The sequence below is a fragment of the Pseudonaja textilis genome, chromosome 2 (assembly GCF_049901715.1).
Source record: "Pseudonaja textilis isolate UNSWEBS1 chromosome 2, rPseTex1.2, whole genome shotgun sequence".
NCBI lineage: Eukaryota > Metazoa > Chordata > Lepidosauria > Squamata > Elapidae > Pseudonaja > Pseudonaja textilis.
In genome coordinates, this window is record NC_141991.1 from 13931089 (window position 1) to 13948853 (window position 17765).

General features: G+C 41.4%; 1 protein-coding gene across 10 annotated transcripts in view; it reads left to right on the plus strand.

Moving 5' to 3' along the window:
* Nucleotides 1-16359, plus strand: part of LOC113453924 (uncharacterized) — a 33765-nt gene extending 17406 nt beyond the window's left edge. For 2 of the 10 annotated variants that reach the window (XM_087928509.1, XM_087928513.1), the window contains exons 2-3: nt 10409-10647; nt 11932-16359. In XM_087928509.1, the coding sequence (XP_087784635.1) occupies nt 12519-13982 (1464 nt within the window). In that variant the 5' untranslated portion in view covers nt 10409-10647; nt 11932-12518 and the 3' untranslated portion in view covers nt 13983-16359. Of the gene's footprint in view, nt 1-1071; nt 1351-2941; nt 7086-9407; nt 9636-10408; nt 10648-11931 lie in introns of those variants that run through there. The other 8 variants (XM_087928514.1, XM_087928517.1, XM_087928519.1 and 5 more) reach the window with 7 other exon arrangements.
* The last annotated feature ends 1406 nt before the right edge of the window (nt 16360-17765 follow it).

Sequence of the window (17765 nt, forward strand, 5' to 3'; positions counted from 1 at the left end):
CACTCAAAGTAGACAAACTGAAACTAATACAAAGGGAATTCCTAACAACCCGTTACAGTCGAACATGGATGGTAGCTTAATGAGATCCCAAAAATCTATGAACTGTAACTCATAAAATTGAGCAAAATTCAGCAACAGGCGATGCAGCTAGAGTTGCTGGTCCCCAGAGCCAGGCCAGAAGTCAGTAGTCTACAGTCAGAGAAAGACTCCATTAACGAAGAAGAAAAGTTTGAAGCTCATATTTAAAGAAAAAAAACAAAACATCTGGAGAATAATGGGGATTCGATTACAGCAATTCTCTAGGTCACTTTGCCAATCTAAATGAGGGAATTTCCTGCATTTTCTCTACAGCTAAATCCACTATTTTTCAGATATGTCAGATGGGGAATGATTGTAAAAAGGCTGCTGGGTCTATTACAGGTAGGCTGAAATTTGACTCTGCTTAGAGATTGGGCAGGGTACTCAGAAATATTCTGCCCTCTAGTGAGGTTTATGCTTCCCAACAACAGAGAGAGGAATGTTTTTAGTGGCAAAGCCAGTTAAATTTCCTCGCGTAGATGTGGTTCAGATGCAATGCTAGTGGATGCTTTTTGCTTTGTCCCAGGTTTCGCTATTCTATTAAGAGGATGAAGCTGGCAATCATATAGGTCCACACATAAAAAAGAATTCCATGAACTTTTAGGGCCCAGCTAACTGGCTTAATCTTACAAAACTAAGTAGACTCAACCTCCGCTCTTCAAGCTTCCCTCAATTTGCAAAGGTAGGTTTTGAGAAGTTATCTTTGCCTCTCAGGATGAATAACTGGTTGGAAGAGAATGCACCGATCCACAAATGATGTGTACCTGTTACGGATTGTGTGCGCATCATGTGTCCTCCCCCCTGCGAATGTTGGTTTGACAAACTAAGAAAGCGCGCTGCATCAGTTGTAGTAGTTATGAGTGCATCCCTGAGACCCGAAAGAACAGGTTAGGGATCAATCCAAAGTGAAGCTATCGAGGTGGCCGGCGCTTAAAACCGCTTTTTGACGCATATAATAATCGATCAAAAACCTTGCAAACGAGTGTTTTTCAGCTTGATGACGCTAGAGGGCGCTCCATGCAATGAGTAACACCTACCGGTAAAAAGCGGGTCAATACAGTAGAGCGGCGTCGATGGTGGGTGAGTACCCACATCCAACGGGAGGGGGAGCGACGGAGCCTAAAGGTGTTGAAACAATAGAGTCGTCGATTTCTAGAGAGGATGTGGAAGAGAGGAGAACAACAGAGGGATCTCCTTTTCCGGCTGACCCATCGGAGGATGGAGGCGTTGGGGATACCTCTCCTGCTTTCCCAGGACTTTAGCTGCTGGAAGGTGAGTTGAGGACAGGTCGGAGGAGAAGCCGGGTGCAAGTAGGGCTGTTTCGATTCCTCCACAGTGTAGAAGCAAAGAAGAAACCAGGCTGAAACATATCAGCTGTTGCAGCCTGTTCCTTCCCTCTCCAAATGTTGCTCTAGAGTTGCTTGTTGGGTTCTCCTGCTTGGATGGGTGACCTGTAGTATATACCTATGATGGTGGAGATGAGTACCGCGTCCTAGAGTCAGAACAGAATGACAGGGGAATCTTTAGACTAACTTTATTACCACTTTGAATGTTCACTAACTGGCATACATTATCATGAAATTTCATTGCACACAGCTCTCAAAGAGTCACCACCTCCAATATACACTACAGAAACATGACAAAATAATTAAATACAAAATTACGCATATATCCACATATATTATATGACACAGTGAAACAACACAGTCTAGTTTAGATGTATACATGTACATGGCAAGAAAAACGAATCCTGTGAGTTTTCCAGGCGGATGGCACAGGGAACAAAGCTGTTACAGAATCTGGAAGTCCTGATACTTTGAAACCTCATCCCAGAGGGGAGCAACAGAAACAGACCGTGAAGTGGGTGTGTGGGGTCTCTAACAATGCTTTGAGCTCTAAGCACATAATGTTTATAAGCAGTATGCTGAATAATGGGAAGCCAGCTTCCTATAATCTTCTCGGCTGTCCTCACCACTCTCTGTATGGACTTTCTATCTGAGGCGCTGCTGCCACCAAACCAAACAGGGATGCAGTTTAGATAACAGATAATCAGAGTTGGAAGGGACCTTGTAGGTCATCTAGTCTAACCCCCCACCCAAGCAGGAGACCCTATGCCATTTCTGACAAATGGCAGTCCAATCTCTTCTTGAAAGTCTCAAGTGATGGCGCTTCCACAACTTCTGAGGGCAATCTGTTCCGTTGGTTGGTTGTTCTCACTGTCAGAAAGTTTCCCCTTATTTCCAGGTTAAATCTCTTCCTTGTTCAGTTTCCATCCATTATTCCTTGTCTGGCCTACAGGTGCTTTAGAAAACAGCTTGACCCCCTCCTCTCTGTGGCAGCCCCTCAAATATTGGAAGACTGCTATCATGTCTCCCCTGGTCCTTCTCTTTACTAGACTAGCCAAGCCCAGTTCTTGTAACTGTTCTTCATATGTTTTACTCTCCAGTCCCCTAATCATCCTGGTTGCTCTTCTCTGTACTTTTTCTAGAGTTTCAACATTTTTTTTATAATGTGGTTTGTTGAAATGCTCACAATTGTGCCTCTGTAAAAAGTGGCTATGGCAAATCTGTATAATCTGTCCTCAGCCTTTTCTGATATATTTGAAAATAAGAGTTTGCACTGCTAAGAGTTTGTGATTTAATGAAGTCCAGAAGGGAATTTAATGTTTGTGTAGATATTTGAACTTGGATCTCGCTAGTTTTCTCGGGGTTAAATGAACCATAGTTAATGTTAGAGGTTAAAGTAGCATTTTGGCATGTTTGCTTTTTCATTATAATCCAGGCTTTTCTGTCTTGCTGTTTTTGCATATTTGGCAACAACTTTATAAAAACCATTAAACTGAGGGTTTGTGTCCATTTTTTAGAAAAAGAGGATGCCAGGAAGATCATTCCAGACAAGTGAGAATCCAAACCAGCATTAAAAAAGAAAGAAAATGAAGCCAGCATTGAAAGTCTTTTCTGCCTCCTCCAGAAAAATGAAAAAAACCTTCGTTCACAGGAAGGTGTCAGACAAAAGAGAGAATAACAGGAACAAAATTTTGAGCTAGAAAAAAATGAGTATATGGAACTCAGGGAAGCATTGCAGAGAAAGGTCAAAGGGATAATTTTTCAAATTCAGAAAAATGGAAATAATCTGGAAATCAGTAGGGAGGAAGGGGTCACTTGTATAATTACACTGGACAGGCTGTCATGCAAGCCTTGCCCTGTGAAGAAAGCATAGCTTGAATGAAAGCAACATCCAAGATAATATTTTTGATCTTGAGAATCCAAAAATATCAATCTGTGGGAAATCCTCAGATTGTAGATCACACCTGATTATACACGAGAGGAACCACACTGAAGAAGAGTCTACCCACTGTCCTCAATGTGGCACAAGATTTAGGAAACATGCTACCCTAGTAACACAAAAGAGGCCTGAAATGGGGGAGAAGTCATTTGGGTGTTCTGACTGTGGGAAAACATTCAGTAGGAATTCTCACCTCGTGACACACCAGAGGACACACACAGGAGAGAAACCCTTTGAGTGTCCAGATTGTGGGAAAGGCTTCAGTCAGAATTCCCACCTGGTGACACACCAGAGGACTCACACTAGGGAGAAAGCATACGAATGTCCAGATTGTGGTAAAGATTTCAGTCACAATTCCAACCTGGTGATTCACCAGAGGACTCATACAGGAGAGAAGCCCTATGAGTGTCCATATTGTGGGAAAGCTTTCAGTCATAATTCCAACCTTTTGAAGCACCAGAGGACTCATACAGGAGAGAAACCATATGAGTGTCCAGATTGTGGGAAAGGTTTCAGTCAGAATTCCCACCTTCTTAAACACCTGAGGACTCACACCCGGGAAAAAAGTTACAAGTGTCCAGATTGTGGGAAATGTTTCTTCTGTAATTCCAACCTGATGATGCACCAGAGGACTCACGCGGGGGAGAAGCCATATGAGTGTCCAGATTGTGAGAAAAGTTTCAGTCAGAATTCCAGCCTTGTTAAACACCTGAGGATTCACACTCGGGAGAAACGGTACAAGTGTCCAGATTGTGGGAAAGGTTTCAGTCATAATTGCGACTTTGTGAAACACCTGAAAACTCACAGAGGAGAGAAACCCTTTGAATGTCCTGATTGTGGGAAAAGTTTCAGTCACAATTCTAAGCTTGTGAAACACCAGAGGACTCACACAGGGGAGAAACCGTATAAGTGTTTGGATTGTGGAAAATGCTTCAGTTGGTATTCTGGCTTAGTGATACACCAGAGGACTCATACAGGAGAAAAACCCTTTGAATGTCCTGATTGTGGGAAAGGTTTCAGTACTAGAACTAACCTTATAAATCATGTAGCTTTACACACAGGGGAGAAACCTTTCAAGTGCCCAGAATGTGGAAGGTGCTTTACATATTATTCCTCTCTTACTGCACACAAGAAAATCCATACGAAGCATAAGCTGATGACTGTAGGGGAGGCTTGAATTTCATTTCTGAGTTGCCTTTAGAAGTATGGCTGAGAAATTAAGTATTTACTTTCTGGCCTGATTGTGTTTAGCCAAAGATGTCTCATGTTAGGCATGAGGGAGGAGAGAAAAGAAATGAAATGGAAAAGGTTAGCTTGATCAAGGTTAACTACTTGTGTCTTGGCTATCAGCAAAATGTAGTGGATATTCCCTGTTGCAAAAATAATGCAACTGTGCCAAAAGTTTTTGGGGATGATTTTTGCATATAGAATAAATGAGGTCGTAGAAAAGCAAAATACAGATTTTAAGAAACCTACAGATGCTAAGATATATATATTAGAAGATAGGAGCACGTTGATTTACTTAGTGATTATAGCTTCCCAAATATGAGATAATGGGAGCAGAGTTTTCATCTTTTCCTAACATTTTCAGAAATTCAGGGTAAGATGAATCCAGATTGTGAAGAGTCAAGCAAGAACAGTGACCCCCAGAATGGAGAACATATGAGGGAGGTTTGGGGCAGTAACAAGAGCACAAATACCTTGCAAGTAAAAGTTGTTGACCATGGCATGCAAATGCTTTTGGAATATAGAGAAAAACAGAACAAGGTTTTTGAATGTAGGATCTTCAGGTTTTCTACCAACTCCTGCTATGCTTGGAGGTGCCTCTTGTTATCCTTTGAATGCTGGTGTGTGATAGCAGTGGAAGTTGCTAATTTTTCCCCCTGAATTTAGAAGACACCAAAGAATTCAAGGGTTCCCCTTGTCAATAACACAGCTCAGGTTATAACACAATGTGCCTGTGAACTCGAACACACAGAAACTACAAAGCACATATTTCTCCAGGGGCTTTATTAAACCGACATTAATATCGGGCTTGTCTTTCCAATACTGCATAAATACTCAGGCCGCACAGAACAATTCTACAGATGCTGCTCTCAGAGTCGCTCTGATACAAACCACAGTACTATGTCTCCAGGTTCTGCAGAGCAGCACTTAAAATTGGTCTGATGATGGATGACCTGTGCCATAAAGTAGTCTTAAGGATTATACTGTGTGCACTGTAGAGCGATAGATTTAATCTGACACGTGCTAAACTTAATGCACCCTATAGGAATCTTATGCTCCTTGCAGTGTTCTTAGATCCATTTAGGCCTCTGTTTTTATATATATACTCTGTCATTTATGTCTCTCTTTTTTTTTATATAATTACTATTTTTATCCTGTGATTACTTTCTCTACTTTTTAACTGACTGCACCCTACATTCAGTGGTGGGATTCAAAATTTTTTACTACCGGTTCTCTAGCCGTGGCTTGGTGGGTGTGGTGTGGTTTGGTGGGCATGGCTTGGTGGGCATGGCCAGGGGTGGGATTCAAATTTTTAATAACTGGTTCTGTGGGCGTGGCTTGGGTACTGGGCGTGGCTTGGTGGTCATGTGACTGGGTGGACATGGCTTGGTGGTCATGTTATTGGCTGGGTGTGGCCAACTCAACATCACTCACATTGAGGCACGCATCTCCTCACCTGGCCTCTCGTGACTGTGGGGATGCTGTAACAATCATAAGTGTGAAAAATGGTCATAAGTCACTTTTTTCAGTGCCATTGTAACTTTGAATGGTCACTCCACACAAGCAAAGTACCAGTAAAGGAGGGGAAAAAAAACTCCAGAGAAGTTCCTGAGATAGGAAGTCTAGCCCTGCCAAGAATGTAATAAGGGTTAATGGAGAGGCAGTTTCTGTAAGCAACACCAGAATGTTTCCTTCCTGCCATTCTTATAGGATTAGGCCAGTAATTTCTTCTAACAACCAGTTCTCCGAACTGCTTAGAATGTTAACAACTGGTTCTAGCGAATAGGTGCGAACTGGTAGAATCCCACCCCTGGGCATGGCAGGGGAAGATTACTGCAAAATCCCATTACCTTCCCAGCCCACTAACCTGCTTTCCAGCTCTGTTCTCCTGTGCAGGGAAACCAAAGAAGACCCAGCCAACCAGCTGGGACTTGGGAGACCGAGAATAGATGGGGGCAGGGCCAGTCAGAGGTGGGATTTGCTGGTTCTCCGAACTGCTCAAAATTTCTGCTACCGATTCTCCAGAACTGGTCAGAACCTGCTGAATACCACCTCTGCCCATATTCATTGTGCTGGTCTTTCACTGTAATAAACTTTTTAAACTATAAAATAATCCAATTATATTTTTGTCATATTTAATTCTTTCCTTTTGGTGTTATTTTTTGGCACCTCTGTTTTTATGGCTTAGGCACTAAAAATGCTTGAAATAGCTCAAAAGCTTCTGGATCTCTGAGAGAAGCATTCCGTAATGCAGACAGGGGCTACAGCATTCTGATGTCTTTGCGGAACAAAGTGGAACATTATCATAGAGAGAATGGAAGGGAAAAAGTTGGAAGAGTTCATTGGCTGACTGGCAAAAATTCATTGCAAAGTGTGTGTGTTTTCATCATTAGTATTTTTACCCTGTGATTACTTTCTCTACTTTTTAACTGAGTACACCCCACCTTTATTACGTTGGTCTTTCACTGTAATAAACTTTTTGAATTTTAAAATAATCCAATTGCATTTAATTTTTGTCATATTTAATTGAACCTAAAACACCCCTCTGTACTCTCACTGACTGTGAGGGACCTCATCACCTTGCATCCCACTGTACCGTTCCTATCCTATTTTGCACCCCGCATAACCTCCACAACTCACGCAGAGCCTGTGTGCCTTTTCAGACCCAGATGGCGCCTTTTCAGACACCTCATTTCTCACTTGCCTTTCCAAATTTAGCCCATCCACTTCTATCACTCCTCCACCCAACAGGAGACCCTCTTCCTTCTGGGCATATGACTTACAGCTTCCTGCCGATTTTCCCAGTGACTTTTCTTATGAGAAGCTGGCAGGAAGTTTCCTTGTGTGACTACCAGTTAACAATAACCAGAACTTCATAGATTGGCAATGCCAAGCTATGCAGTGGCTTTTTTAAGGGTAAAAATTCTGATCAGATTTATCATTGGAAGTTGAGGACTACTTGCACTGTACCTGGTGGCTGTCCCATTGCTTTTTCCAATCATTCCCCATCTGAAATCTCTGAAAATTAGTGAAATTAGCCATAGAGAAAGTATTCCCATGTGAGATTTTTTTTCCTTAGCGCTGAAATCAGTTCAGCAGGGGTTGCATGAAATCCCCTCAGCTAGATTGGCTAGGTGACCTAGAGAATTGTTCTGGAGTTCTATGTTGCCTTTGTCTAGTTTTCTTCAATCTAATGGTGGAAGGAGGGTCATTTTAAAGATGAAAGTCTTTAGAAAGGGTTTGATGAAACACAGGAACAGTAAAACATTCCTCGGCATACGATACTGTGAAAAGGATGGGTGAGAATTCAGATGAACATTTTGCCCCCGTGGATCTCCAGTCTTCAATAGGCCCTGCATTTTGGCTGCCTCAATGGAACTGTGTAACAGGCAGAGAAAACCTTGGTCAGTTGGTCCTGTCTCATTCCGAGGGATCCTTCCTGACCTATGGAGCCCCAAAATGAGGCTCGACTTTGAGGATCTGGTTCCTGCTTGCCACCTGTGCATAGAGAAAATCTCCCTGTTCTCCTGTATTGAGATGAGGAGCCTGGAAATCAAAAGTTGGTCTGGATTTCTCCAAGGAATGGACTTCATGCCAGGCTTCATTTACAAGGAGACACAATTCTCAAATAGGAATGCCTGTTGACAATCACTTGATCGAAAGAAGGGTGGAAAGTATAATTGTGTTGTTTTAATTCTTTTCATGTTTATATCTTATTTTCTATATTTGTTTTTGTGCTGAATGTTTTATTACATTAAACATTTCTAATCAAAAAGGGCAGGTATGTAAGTAAGGCATATAGTAAGTTTTTATGCAGTTTTGAGCCATGGTGGTACAGTGGTTAGAGTGCAGTACTGCAGGCTACTTTTGACTGCCGGCTGCCTGCAATTTGGCAGTTCAGATCTCACCAGGCTCAAGGTTGACTCAGCCTTCCATCCTTCCGAGGTGGGTAAAATGAGGACCCAGATTGTTGGAGGCAATATGGTGACTCTAAACCGCTTAGAGAGGGCTGTAAAGCACTCTAAAGTCTGTATATAAGTCTAAGTGCTGTTGCTATTTGTGTGCACCTGTTTTATGCCATCCTTTTTGCAACTGTGAAATGTTTCTTTGGAAGGTTTATCACTTCCTTTAACCAAATATAGACAGTATCTTCTTCCTTCTAAGCCCCATTTTTCCAGGCCCTGCTGTGTATGCAATTCTTTGCTTTGATCTAATGGTGACCCCCCTGCAGGGGATTTGACAGAATCACAGGGCATTTAGAAGATTTAAAATCTCCTCCTTCAAGATCAAAGCTGGCTAGTGGGCACTTTCTGGATTATCCCAGGTTTTGCTATTCTATTACCATTAAATAGAACGAAGCTGGCTATCATTTAGGTTTCAAGTATTTCATGAACTTTTAGGACCCAGCAACCAGCTTAATCTTGCAAAGCTAATTTGACTCAACCTTCACTCTTCAAGGTTCCTCAGTTTGCAAAAGCAGGTTTTGAGGAGTTATCCTTACTTCCCCCAGCTGAGAGGAATAACCGGTTGGATGAGAATTCATTGATCCACAAATGATGTGTACTTGTTGCTGTTTGTATGCACATCGTTTCCCACACCTACCTACCGCACTTCCCGGAAACAAAGCCGCTGGGTGAGTTGTTGTTAGCTATGAGTGCATCCCTGAAGAACAGGTTAGCCATCGATCGACCCAAAGTGAACCTGTCGATGTGATCCGTGCGGTTGAAAACCACTATAGTAATCGATCAAAAATCTTGCAAACAACGAGCGATTTTCAGTCTCATGTCGCTAGGGGGCGCGCCATGCAATGAGTAAAACCCGGTGACTAGAAAGCCGTCAATCCAGTGGCGGCATCGGTGGTTGATGAATAATACTGACATCCAACGGGAGGGGGAGCGGCAGAGCCGAAAGGTGTTGAAACAATCAAGTCCTGGATTTCTAGAGCGGAGAACAGAGGAATCTCCTTTTCCGGCTGACCGATGGGAGGACCGTGGCGTGCAGGGCGGCTCTCCGCCTCTTCCCAGGAGGATGGCAATAGCTGGAAGGTGAATTAAGGGCAAGTGGAAGAGAGGCGGGGATACCACTCTGATGTCGTAATAGAGTTCTATGTGCCTTTGGTGTAGAGGCATGCTAGCTGCATGACCCCTGAAATTGTCTTTGGACAATTTTGCTTCCTGGGCCACGAAGCAAAAGAACCAAATAGTAGAGTTGGAAGGGATCTTGAAGGTCTTCTAGTCCAAGCAGGAGACCCTGTGCCATTCTAGACAAGTGGCTGTCCAGTCTCTTAAAAGCCTCTAGTGATAGAGCACACACAACTCCTGAAGGCAAATTGTTCCACTGAACCATTGTTCTCACTGTTAGGAAATCTCTCCTTAGTTCTAGTTTGGTTCTCTCCTTGATTAGTTTGTATCCATGGCTTCTTGTCTTGCCTTCTGGTGCTTTGGAAAATAAGTTGACCCCCTCCTCTTCACGGCAACCTCTCAAATACTGGAATACTGCATTCATGTCACCCTTAGTCCTCCTTTTCTCTAGACTGCATAAACCCAATTACTGCAATCATTCTTCATATGCTTTAGCTTCCTAATAATCTTTGTTGCTTTTTTCTGCACTCTTTCCAGAGTTTCTACCTGGTTTTTATAATATGGTGACCAAATCTGTATCCAATATTTGAAGTGTGATCTTACTAAGGATTTATAAAGTGGTATGAAATAAGATTTGTTTGACATGATCTGTTTTTGACAAACTGGTGTTGGCTTCTAGTTATAACTTTACTTACTTCAAGGTATTAACAGATCTGATGCTTGATTATTTTTTCCAGTATCTTCCCAGGTATTAATGTTAGTCTGACTGGTCTGCAGTTTCCTGGATTTGTTTCCCCCTCCCTCTTTTGAAGATGGGAACCGCATGAGCTTTTTTCCAGTCTGGTACTTCCTGGTAATTCAAGATCTTTGAAAGATTTGGTTCAGTGGTTCTGAGATCACGTCTGCCAGCTTCCTTCAGAACTGTGCCATGTAACGTATCAGGTCCTGGTGATTTGAAGTTGTCTAGAGCAGACAGGTATATCTTTTACTAATTTGTTGTTGTTGCTTCTTTTAATTTTATTCCTAGTCTTTTATGTTTTATGTCTTTTATGTTATTTCTGTCTTTTATGGTTATGTTTTTGGTAGGTTGGGCTGTATTATCCTTTTGTGTGAAGACAGATGCAAAAATGAATTGAGTAGCTCTGCTTTTTCTCTGCTGCCTGTTACTTCCTTGCCATCTTCTGTTGTTAGTGGACCGATTTTTTCCTTGACTTTTTTTAATTTTTTGTATATGTTGAAAGAAACTTTTAAAATTATTTTTGACATTTGCTGCAAGACTTATTTCATTCTGAACCTTAGCTTTTCTGACTTCATCTTTGCAAGTTCGGGCTATTCGTTTGTATTCTGCCTTAGTTATATGTCTTTCTTTCCATTTTTTTTACTTATCCCTTTTGTCTTTCATTTTATCAGGGAGTTCTTTGTATAACCATGCTGGTTTCTTCTTGGATTTTTTCTTTTTACGTGGTGTTGAAGTGGACTAGGCTTTTATAACCATATTTCTCAGAGTTTTGCAACCTTGTTGAGTTGTTTTCCCTTTTAAGACTTTCATCTATGGAATCCTTCCCAAGCTCTCTCTAAGTTTCTTAAAATCAGCCCCTTTGAAATTTAAGACACTGGTTTGATATGTTCTATAGTTTGTCTTTGAATTATATTAAATTTCAATATGACGTGGTCACTCTCCTCCAAAGTTGCAGCAACTTCAACTCCCTCTACCACTTAGTCTGTGTTAGTAAGAATTAGGTCCAGTATAGCTGTCTCTCTTTGTCACCTAATTGAAGTCAGGCTAGTTAAAGTCCCCCATTACTATTTTGGTGTTTTTCCAACATACATTTATTAACAGGTTATCAAAATGTTCACCTGTTTCTTCTGCTTGGTTGAGTGGCCTGTACTATACAGCTAAGACAGTAGCGATAAGCACTGTGCCTTAGAGTCAGACATGACTGATAGGGAAATATTTAGCCATGGCTAATCTGTATAATCAGTCCTCAGCATTCGCTCATATGTTTGAAAATAAATTTTGTAATGCTAAGAGTTTGTGATTTACTGAAATCCAAAATGGAATTTATTGTTTGTGTGGATATTTGAACTTGGATCTAGCTAGTCTCCTATGTGTCAAATAGTTAATGTTGGAGATTAAAGTCGCATTTTGGTATGTTTGCTTTTTCATTATAATGCATGCTTTTGTCTCTTGCTGTTCTCACATGTTCTACAGCAACTTTATAAACAACCATTAAACTGTGGGTTTATGTCCATTTTATAGACAAAGAGGATGCCAGGAAGAGAATTCCGGACAAGTGAGAATCTAAACCAGCGTTAAAAAAGAAAGAAAATGAAGCCAGCATTGAAAGTCGTTTCCGCCTCCTCCAGAAAACTATGAAATTCTTCGTCCTCAGGAAGGTGTCGGACAAAGGAGAGAATAACAGGGAGAGAATTTTGAGCTGGAAAAAACTGAGTATGGGGAACTCAAGGAAACACCCCCGAAAAAGGTAAAGAGGGGATAATTTGCAAATTCAGAAAAAGGGAAATAATCCAGAAATCAGTGGGAAGGAAGAGATCAGTTCTAAAATGACATTGGACAGCCGGTCATGCAAGCCTTGTCCTGTTAAGAAAGCTTGAATGAAAGCAACATCCAAGAAGGGATCCAAAATATTTTTGACCTTGAGAATCCAAAAATACCATTAGTGGAAAAGTACCATATATATATGCAGATGTGGGAAATGTACAGATTGCAGATCACACCTGATTATACACAAGAGGAACCGCACTGAAGAAAAGCCCACCCTCTGTCCTCAGTGTGGCACAAGCTTTAGGAAACATGCTACCCTACTGACACAAAAGAGGCCTGAAATGGGGGAGAAATCATTTGGTTGTTCTGATTGTGGGAAAACTTTCAGTCGGAATTCTCATCTGGTAACACACCAGAGGACACACACAGGAGAAAAACCCTTTGAGTGTCCAGATTGTGGGAAAGGCTTCAGTCAAAATTCCCACCTGGTGACACACCAGAGAATTCACACAGGAGAGAAACCATATGAGTGTTGGGATTGCGGGAAAAGTTTCAGTCGGAATTCCCACCTGGTGACACACCAGAAGACTCACACAAGGCAAAAAGTGTATGAGTGTCCAGATTGTGGGAAAGGTTTCAGTCACAATTCCAACCTGGTGATACACCAGAGGACTCATACAGGAGAAAAACCATATGAGTGCCCCAATTGTGGGAAAAGTTTCAGTCGTAATACCAACCTTGTGAATCACTTGCGGACTCATGTAGGAGAGAAAGTTTATGGATGTCCTGACTGTGGAAAAAGTTTCAGTCATAATTCCATCCTGATGATACACCAGAGGACTCACACAGGGGAGAAAGTGTATGAGTGTCCAGAATGTGGGAAAGGTTTCAGTCATATTTCCATCCTGACGATACATCAGAGGACTCACACAGGGGAGAAACCATATGAGTGTCCGGATTGTGGAAAAAGTTTCAGTCAGAATTCTGCCCTTGCAGTACATCAGAGGATTCACACAGGAGAAAAACCCTATGAATGTTCAGATTGTGGGAAAAGTTTCAGCCATAATTCCAATCTTGTGAAACACCAGAGGACTCACAGAGGGGAGAAACCATATGAGTGTCCAGACTGTGGGAAAGGTTTCAGTCATAATTCCAACCTGATGACACACCAGAGGACTCACACAGGAGAGAAACCATATGAATGTTCCGATTGCGGGAAAAGTTTCAGTCAGAATTCCAACCTTGTTAAACACCTGAGGACTCATAATCCTGAGAAACGGTATGAGTGCCCAGATTGTGGGAAATGTTTCTTTCGTAATTCCAACCTGATGATACACCAGAGGGCTCACACAGGAGAGAAACCCTTTGAATGTCCTGATTGTGGGAAAAGTTTTAGTAATAATTCCAACCTTGTAAAACACCAGAGAACTCACACTGGAGAGAAACCCTATGAGTGTCCAAATTGTGGGAAAAGTTTCAATCAGAATTCCAACCTGATGATACACCAGAGGACTCACACAGGGGAGAAACCGTATGAATGTCAGGACTGTGGAAAATGTTTCAGTTGGTATTCTGGACTGGTGATACATCAGAGGACTCACACAGGGGAGAAGCCATATGAATGTCCTGATTGTGGGAAAAGTTTCAGTACTAGGACTAACCTTATAAATCATGTAGGCTTACACACAGGGGAGAAACCTTTCAAGTGCCCAGAGTGTGGAAAGTGCTTCTCACAAACGTCTACCCTTATTAAACATAAGAAAATCCACTTGACCTATCAGATGATGAGTAAAGAGAAGGCTTGAATTTCTCTTCTGATCTGCCTTTGCAAGTTCACCTGAGAAATTATTTAATTTCTGGTTTAATTCTGTTTAGCTGAACATGTCTCAGTATTAGGCATGAGGGAGGAAAGAAAAGAAATGAAAACGGATAATGTTAACTTGATCAAGATTAACTACTTTTGTGTTTGGCTATCAGGAAAATCTAATGGATATTCCCTTTTCCAAAAATAGAATAATTACTACCAAAAGGCTTTTGGGAATGTTTTTGCATGTTGAACAATAGAGATAATAGAAAACCAATACCTAGTTGTTAGGAATCTGCTTCAGATCCTGAAAAAAATATATTAGGAGATAGGAGCACTCTGATTTACTTACCAATTGTAGCTCCTCAAATATGAAGTGACAGGAGAAGAGAAGTAAAGAGGCTTCAGAGTTTAAGTTTCCTAATATTTTCAGAAATTCAGGGCAAGAAGAATCCTTGTTCAGATTGTGAATAGTGAAGCACAAAATGGAGAATATTTGAGGGAGGTTTGGGGCAGCGAGAAGAGCACAAAAAATTCACATGTAAAGATTGTTGAACTTGATATGCAAATGCTGTTGGAATATAGGTAGTCTTCAGCTTAAAACCACAATTGAGCCCAAAATTTATATTGCAAAGTGAGAAATTTGTTAAATGAATTTTTCCCTATTTTACAACTTTTCTTGCCATATTTGGTAAGTGAATCATGCAGTTGTTAAATTAGTGACCCGGTTAAGTGAATCTGATTTCTGCATTCACTTTGCTTGTCAGAAGGTTAACAGATAACAGATAATCAGAGTTGGAAGGGATCTTGTAGGTCATCTAGACCAACCCCTCCTCAAGCAGGAGATCCTACACCATTTCTGACAGATGGGAGTCCAATCTCTTCTTGAAAGTCTCAAGTGATGGCACTCCCACAACTTCCGAGTGCAAGCTGTTCCAAGGTTGCAAAAGGTGATCACATGACCCCAGGACACTGCAACTATCATAAATGTGAGACAGTTGTCAAGCATCTGAATGTAAATCATGACCATGGGGATGTTGCAATTTTCATAACTGTGAAAAACAGTCATAAGTCACTTTTTTCAATGCGGTTGTAACGTTGAATGGTCACTAAGTGCTGTATGTCAAGGATTGCCTGTATAATGTTGCCACATTTCATCGTAATAGTCTTACGATGGATGACCTGCACCATAAAACATTCTTAAGGAGCCTCCAAGCTCATCCTGTAATTTGCTCTGTAGAGTGATAGATTTAGTTCGCCACTTGCTAAACTTCATGCAGCCTCCAGGCATCTTATGGCTTTCTGCCCGTTTAGTTCCTGTCAGGGGACTGTGCAGCAGGTGTCCAAATGAAGTCAGAGACATTGACATGAACTTGTAGTTCTATGTATAAATATATTTTACAACTGTATATATGGCAAACTAGATTACAGATTAACAGAGCTGAAAGAGATCTTGTAGATCATCTCGTCCAACCTCACCTCCCAAGCAGGAGACTCTACACCATTTCTGACAAATGGCAGTTCAATCTCTTCTTGAAATCCTCCAGTGATGAAGCTCCCACAACATCCAAAGGCAAACCAAGTTCCATTGGTTGATTGTTGTCACTGTCAGAAAATTTGTCCTTATTCAATCTCTTCTTGAAATCCTCCAGTGATGAAGCTCCCACAACATCCAAAGGCAAACCAAGTTCCATTGGTTGATTGTTGTCACTGTCAGAAAATTTGTCCTTATTTCTAGGTTGAATCTCTCCTTGTTCAGTTTCCATCTTTCCTTGTTTGGCCTTCAGGTGCCTTGGAAAATAGCTTGACCCCTTCCTCTCTGTGACAGCCCCTCAAATATTGGAAGACCTCTATCATGTCTCCCCTGGTCCTTCTCTTAACTAGACTAGCCATGCCCAGTTCCTGCAACCGTTCATCGTATGTTTTAGCCTCCAGTCCCCTAATCATCCTGGTTGCTCTTTGTACTTTTTCTAGAGTCTCAACATCTTTTTTATAATGTGACCAAAACTGGATGCAGTATTCTAGCTGTGGTCTTACTAAGGCTTTATAGGGTGGTATTAGAACTTCACTTGATCTCGATTGTATCCCTCTGTTAAGCAAACGAGCATCATGAGGTAAATCACAGAACAGCATACAAAACCCACAGAAGAAAAAGGCGGGAAAACAAGAAAACTCCCCCTTCACCCTCACAGTAGCCAATCACAGCGCAGATTGCCTCACACAGCAGCCACCAGTCACGCACAGCTGTGTCTTCTGGCTCACTGCACAACCACTCCCCCAGCTACTAAATTTAAATACTATCAGTTTCAGTTAGACTCCTGTTTTTATAGATACTCTCTTTTATGTCTTTGCTTTTTAGTATAATTACTATTATTACACTTTGATGTCTGTAGTTTTCAGCTGAATACACCCCACATTCATTATGTTGGTCTTTGACTGTAATAAAGTTTTTAAACCTTAAAATAATTAAATTCTATTTAATTCACGTCAGGGTGTAATTCTCACACAGTGAAACTGATAGAAATAATGGAATTTCCAACAAATAACTCCTTTACAACAAAACAAATTTACAAACAGAACAAGATTAATTAGACTCCATAAAACCTACAAACACTATCATCCATTGACCAATCCATGTCTGTCTGTCTGTCTCTATATCTTCTATCTTCTTTTCTTTCTTCTATCTATATCTGTCTTCTATCTTCTTATTTATTATTCATTATTATATTTTATCCATCCTCCTCATCCATCCATCCTCCATATATCTTCCATGCCCTCTAACTCTATCTCTATCTATTGATTAATTGATCGATATATAGATATAGATATATATAATTTTTAAAAGTATGTTCCAGCATAACTGGAACACCTTGAGCAATTTCAACCAAACTTGGTACACAGATGACCTTCTCACTGGACACAAATATTGTGAGGGTAAGACATGCCTAACGCCCCTCGGGTGGGTGGATGTGCCTTAAAATGGCTTCTGCCATGGTAATGGCTTCACAGGGCTCCCTCTTGTGGAGGAATAGAAGAATTGTGCGACAGTACAACAGTATGAGTCCTGACTACAGGATTGGGATAACACTGGGTTATCAGCTAGTATATCACAAAAACAAGTACAATTCTGCAATGGGCAATCCAGAGGAGCTGGTTCCCAAGGCCCAGGCCAGAAGTCACCACTCCATTTCCTCAGAATAAAAGTTTGAAGCTCAGTTTTGAGATAAACAAGGTCCTTTTTCTGGAGAATAATGGGAACTCAATTGCAAAGATGTTGGTCTTGAAAGGCTGCAGCCACAGGAACAGATGTGTGGGTAGATTTTGTGAGAAGTACTAAGAACCAGTTTGGTGCCGTGGTGAAGGCTGCAAGTTATAGACAGGGAGGCGCTCAGTTGCAATCTTGCCAAAGGCATGAAACCACCTGGGCATCCCAGGCCAGTCCCTCTCTCAGCCTATGAAGCAGGAAATGGGGGGGAGATCACTTGGAAAATCTTTGTCAAGGAAACTGCAGAGAAACCAGTCCAGGCAGTTGCCAGGTGTGAAGTCTATTTTGAAGGTGCCCAAAACAAACATTGGGTGTAGGAAATATAGGGGATAAAAATGCAATGAAGCTTCAGTTCAGGGTCATGTCAGGCGTGAAGGTAACTTCCAGGAGCTGTGGACTACTGAGATGCCAATTGAGAGAAAAATATGTCTGTGAATGGAGATGGGGGTAGGGGAGATTAAAATGAACCTCTTTCTTGGCCCAGGATGTTACCCAGTGCAGGAAGTTAGCACCCATCCC